The sequence below is a fragment of the Bidens hawaiensis genome, unplaced genomic scaffold, assembly GCF_021521415.1.
Source record: "Bidens hawaiensis isolate Kalapana, Puna unplaced genomic scaffold, B.hawaiensis_p1.1 tig00004748_1, whole genome shotgun sequence".
Taxonomy (NCBI): Eukaryota; Viridiplantae; Streptophyta; class Magnoliopsida; order Asterales; family Asteraceae; genus Bidens; species Bidens hawaiensis.
In genome coordinates, this window is record NW_027491294.1 from 537,374 (window position 1) to 543,352 (window position 5,979).

General features: G+C 37.8%; 1 protein-coding gene across 1 annotated transcript; it reads left to right on the plus strand.

Moving 5' to 3' along the window:
* Positions 1 to 1,174: 1,174 nt before the first annotated feature.
* LOC143627896 (THO complex subunit 4A-like) lies at positions 1,175 to 4,231 on the plus strand. Its single transcript, XM_077097611.1, has 5 exons — positions 1,175 to 1,404; positions 2,569 to 2,721; positions 3,368 to 3,436; positions 3,515 to 3,687; positions 3,794 to 4,231. Exons 1-5 carry the CDS (start codon positions 1,243 to 1,245, stop codon positions 4,017 to 4,019), a joined length of 783 nt encoding a protein of 260 aa, XP_076953726.1. The 5' UTR covers positions 1,175 to 1,242; the 3' UTR covers positions 4,020 to 4,231.
* Positions 4,232 to 5,979: the final 1,748 nt, after the last annotated feature.

Below are 5,979 nucleotides of genomic sequence, written 5' to 3' on the forward strand. Positions count from 1 at the left end.
ATATGTGGGGCGATAGGAGGTTGGGGGGCAACCTTTTATCGCCTTGTGATGTTGGAAAATAATAATAAAAAAATAATTTGACCGTTGGGAACGGTCAATTTTTTTAAAAAAAAAAAACAAATTTAATTTAAACAATATATATACATATACCATTCTTCTCCAAACCCAAATCCATTCCATTTCATACACTACACGTGTCACTGCTATCAGGTCTCGTCATGGCGATACACTATAAGTGAGCTTTGGGGTATCGCGTATCGTGATCCCCTTCTTTTCTTGGATTTTGTGACAAACCCATCGTTATACGCAATGGGTTGTTTTCTGATCCATCACGTATCGCGATGAGTCAAGAAAACAGATTTTCCAATTTGGTCCTCGTACTTTAAATATTTGGTAGTTTTGGTCCGAAATTTTCATGAAGTTACGGTTTGAAATTGATTTGGGTAGATGCTTTCGACACGGGGTGAAAAGTAAGAGAAATATGTGGTTCTAGTTGGACAATTGTGTCAATTTGATATTGATAGGAGTTCGGATTTCAAAACTTTTCTCTCTAAAAAGTCTAAGGGGTGCGCGGTGGCACACCATTTTGGACGGTTGGATTTGTGGTAATTGAGAGTGATTGAGCATTGAGGGAGTTGTGTAGCTTTGAAGAAGTTGAGATGCCTACTTCAAGTTTGTCAAAAGGCATTGCTTGAACCGAGGAACGTCATAGTTTCCAGTTTCCTTGTCTTCTGATTCTTCGGGCGTGTTTTCAGTCCGAAGCTTATAAAGCCGGCTCATGAATAACTACTTTTCAGCCTCGGATTTTGTCTTTGACTGGAACCAGGTGGTTAACAATTTTGAGGCGTGGAGGGCGGTTCTTGTGCATCTACGAACCTTTGATGCCTTGGCAAATTGAAATACCCTGTTTGTTTCGTGTGGCCTTGCTCAAACTATACGGAATGCGATTTTTTAATGGTGTAAGATGTCCGCCTTTGTCATTTTTAGTTTTCGCGATTTGATAAAGTTGCATAAGTTGAACTTAGAAAACTAGAAGGTAGCAAAGTGTAAAACAATGTTGAATTCCACTACTATGATTACTTACTGCTGCTGATGTAAAGTGAGAGGGGCCTTGTCCAGCAGAGCAAAGCTGAACCCTAAACACTCAAACTCAAACTCAAACTCAAACTCAAACTCAAACCTCTCTGCTCATAGGGTTTCAATTCATATCAATCAATTAATCAGATAATCAATCGGTAAACCATGTCTAATCTGGACATCTCTCTGGACGATATGATAAAGATGAACAAGAAGTCACGAGCTTCCGAAAACCCTAGATCCAAACCTCGTAATTCGGGTCCTGGACCTTCTCGCCGTTTACCCAATCGTGCGTCCAAACGGTCAACGCCATACGGAGCCCCAAAGGTAAACCAATTCAATCCAATTTATGATTCGTTATCTGTCGAATTGCATATTTGCATGTATTCGTGTGTTTAGATCTCATCAAATTAATCTGAAATTTAGTATATAATGAATGTTAGGGTTAGGTCATAGGTGTAATTGAGACTTGGTGATTTGAGATTGTTATGATGCTTATAGGATTTGTTGCTATGTTGCTTTAATGTGTTTCCGTACACGATGTATGTTAGGCTCGGTTTGGTTTGGTTCGTGGAATTGAAATTGGAAAACTTTTTTCCCAAAAGTGTGTTTGGTTGGTTTTTTATGGATTTGGAATTGGAAAACATTCCACCGAATTCTATCAAACTAAGGAATGTCGGAATACATCTTATATGTGATGCAATTGTAAATATTCCAATGGAATGCTCAAATTGTTCATCCACCAATGCATATATTAAAAGATTCAATAGTAAACAAAAACAAAATGAAATTTTGCAATTATTTATTCAGCGTACATACAAACGAATATCGGAATTAAAGAATCGTTACATGAGTTTAAGAAGTCGATTTTACCGTAAATCAAAGAAGATAAAGTCGAAGAATGTGAAGGCGAATACGATGATTCATAATTGTATTCTCAACGATGGAGATGAAAACGAAAGCCATAAATCAAACCCAAAATTGATGAACCCTTTCATGAGCTAAAGAAATTAGAGAAACTATGGTTGAATTTCAGTATTTCGGTTCCAGTATTGGGCTTCAAAGATTACCAGAATGTCGAAGTAGCAACCATGGAAATGGGATACACATTTGGTTTGGGAGGAATTGAATTACCGAGCAACTTGGGGATGGAGATAGAAGAAGCGTAGTTTTGTTAATTTAGTATTTTAAGCAATCTAGTTCCATATGCTAATTTACAAATCAAACATCTTTTAACTTTTAAATGGAACTAATTTCAATTCTTTTAAATTCCAATCCCCCAATGAATTCAAATTCCTTTAAAAATCATTCTGTCAACCAAACGCCCCCTTAGGGTTAGGTCTAATTGAGATTAGTTGATTTGAGATTTTTTGTTATGCTTATAGCCTTATAAGATTCGTTGGTAATTTGATTTAGTTTGATGTGTGCATGAGTGAACAAATATTAACTGTAAATTGTATAAGGTTGATTTAGTGATCTTTGTTGTTACAGGTTGAAGCACCAGATACAACATGGGGACATGACATGTATGAAAGCCATGCTGCGGGACGCCCTGCAAGGTCAAACCAATCTTCAGGAATAGAGACCGGCACCAAACTTCTCGTGTCAAACTTGGATTATGGTGTTTCTAATGAAGATATCAAGGTAATTTTGTAAGATTTATGTAGGAATGTTATGCACAAATGTACAATTGGTGGCAACTCCAACATCTCTTGCAAATAATCTGGTTTGGTTGTCGTATATAACCCATTTAATACACAGGCTGTTTTAGGCTTGACTTGTATAAGTCATTTAAATATATGGGCCGTGTACAGGTTGCCTTATATGGGCAGTGTTCTGGTTGTCTTGTATAAGTCGTTGAGTTAAATGGGTCATGTTTCGGTTGATCTGTTTAACCCGTTCTGTTAAACGTGTCAATTTGTTTACAACTCGTTTGATCCATTATTCCATTTATACCTTTGTGCTTGTTTTTATGCTTGTCAGTTGTCACAGAATATATGTGACTAAAACATAAAAAAACATGAACTTGCTTGTGCTAAAAGCAATTATTTATGGTTCAGTTGTTGCAAATATACTAATACTAAAGACGGATATAAAATGCTTATGCTAAAAGCAACAGTTCATGATTAAAGGATTCATGAGTACTTTGTGACAAGCATAGAAACATGCAATTACATTGGTCTAACTGTTTTATGTCTAAATACACACTAAAGAGGGATATTAAATGCTTTTACACATACTATAAACCTTAAAGAGACAATTCATCGTTAAAGGATTGAGCTTTTTGCAGGAGCTTTTTGCAGAGGTCGGTGACTTGAAACGAGCCACAATACACTACGATAGAAGTGGCAGATCAAAGGTGCCAATTTGAATTCAAGAATAATCTCATCCATCGAAGTAATCACTTTTAATAATTATTAAAAGATGTTATTCACAGGGAACAGCAGAAATAGTGTTTTCAAGGCGTAGAGATGCAGAATTGGCTATCAAGAGATATGATACTGTTCAATTAGATGGAAAGCCTATGAAGATTGAATTGGTAGGAACAAACATAGGCAATGATGGTGGTCCAAATAATGCAAATGGAAACCAAAGTGGTGCACCAAGAAGGTATAGTTGCTGAACTTACTGTTTCTGATATTGCTGATTTGTGTTTATAAACTCAGGATAATTAGAATTTAGAGGTAAAAACTAGTTTCATTCTTTGACTTTACAGAGGTGGGGTTATGGGGAGACTTAGAGGTGGCGGTCAGACAATGAGGGCACAAGGCGGTGGTGGTGGGAGAGGAGGTGGCGGCGGCAGTGGTGGTGGTGGTGGTGGTGGAAGAGGCGGGAGGGGCAAGGGAAGAGGTAGAGGTGGAGAACGTGCCGTGAAGGTGTCTGCTGAAGACCTGGATGCAGATCTGGAGAAGTACCATGCCGGATCAATGCAAACTGATTAAAGACTTTCCGTTTTGGTGTTTCCAATATGAATGTTGTTTGTATTTCTGACGTTTTTTTATGCTTACACAAAACATGTGAGAATTGATAGTTTTCCGTATGTTTCGGGGTTTATTTGATGTTTGAGATGTTGAATGTTCTTAATCCAAGTGCTTGCTAAAACTGTAACCAGTAACTGAGCTCTTGCTTAAGCTGAGCTTAAATAAGCTCGAGCCTGAGTTTCGTAACCAAACTGTTTAAATTATTTGATAGATTAGCTATACATGAATGCAATTTTCATAAATTATTAAGCGTTAGTCAAGAGGTAACACCATTTTGGTCCATCAACGCCACATCCAGACCTTGACATCCAGCTAGCTACTTGTAAACTAGCAGTACAAACTTGACTACAGTTTCCTAATAACCTCATTGTGCAGACTTCGCACCAAAACACTTAGATACACTTAAAGTGAGTGATATTTCATAGGTTGAAGTAGAGGTGCACAAATCGGGTTCAACTGGAAAACCCGAACCGGTTCGAAACCGGTTCGAAACCGGTTTTTTCACACCGGGTTGTAAAATGGAACCGGTTCCAATCAAGAACCGGTTCGGTTCCCGACCCGAACCGATGCCCAGATATGCTAACTTTTAAGAACCGGGTAGGGTATGAACCGGAACCGGTTTTTACGTAAAAACCGGTTCCACCGGTTTTTTTTGAAATTTAAATATTATAGCCGTTAGGAACCGGTTCCAACGGCTATATAGCCGTTTTTGACCGTTGGAACCGGTTTTTTAACTACAAATAGGTTATTTTCTTACTATAAATAGCAAGGTTTGTTTGTGTACTTGTTAAACCACTTCCAAAACTATAAAACACACTCCAAACCACAATTAACCTTAAACCGACAACAAATGGCAACTAATGATGACGTTGTTATGGTGATCGAAACAACAAGATGCCCCGATGTTTGGGTTCATTACGATTTGTGTCTCATGACCGACTCACATGAGTTGGCACGTTGCAAATATTGCTCGAAGTTTCTTAAAGCAGGGTCCAACTCGACATTACGAAAACATACGAATAAGTATTGTCGAGAGAAAAGAAGGTTGGAAGCTAAAAAAACGGAAGTGGGAGAGTCGTCCGGCTCTACAACCCAAAAATAAGTATTCCCGGATTAAAACGACGGACTTTGTTTTTTATGTTTTAGTTGTTATGTTTAGTATCGTTTATGTTTTAATAATGTTTGTAATAGTTATTTTTTAAATAAATAAAATGTTCGTCGTTATTAAAAAAGTAACAAAAATTAATCATGAGTAACAAAAGTAATTATAATAAAACAAATCAAAACTAAATATTAGTTGAACAAGTTACAAATAATTTTACCAAAACAAATAATTACAACTCTTCTTCGTCTTCATTCTCGTCTTCACCCTCGTCTTCGTTATCGGAAGAAACCCCGTCCTCCGCCTCCTCATCATGAATATGACGCTCTATTGGTATTTCGTCTTCAAAGTTCGCCTTGTGTTGTACACGATCCACCGCATCCAAATGGTCCTTTAGGCAAATGCAAACCTCTAGAGACTCGGGAGTTAGTTTTGTTCTTCGCATAGATAACACCCTCCCACTAAGAGAAAAAACCGATTCGGAAGCAACCGTTGAGGCTTGTACGGCAAGCAAATCACGAGCCATGGCGGATAGAATGGGAAATTCGTTTTGTTTACCTTTCCACCAAGCCAACAAATCAATATTGCGAATTTCATCGACCGTTGCGCCCTCAACATAGTTTGCTCCACTATATCGACCAAGTTCGCTACTTGGTGTGTTTCTTCTTTGCCTCTTAGATGCCGATTCACGAATCCCATTCATCAAGTTTATAAGTGGGTCATTGCACGGCCTACTAGTTGTTGTTTTTTTCACAAAAGACGATCTCGTGCTTGGACCATACATTTGAAAATAATGGTCATAAAGGTCTTGAAGGTTTT

Bases quoted from the DNA above. Each gene is read 5' to 3' on its own strand.
- LOC143627896 (XM_077097611.1), top strand. From the start codon at position 1,243: ATGTCTAATCTGGACATCTCTCTGGACGATATGATAAAGATGAACAAG. The intron at 2,722-3,367 runs GTAATTTTGTAA...AGCTTTTTGCAG, and splicing joins TTTCTAATGAAGATATCAAG to GAGCTTTTTGCAGAGGTCGG. The intron at 3,688-3,793 runs GTATAGTTGCTG...TTGACTTTACAG, and splicing joins CAAAGTGGTGCACCAAGAAG to AGGTGGGGTTATGGGGAGAC.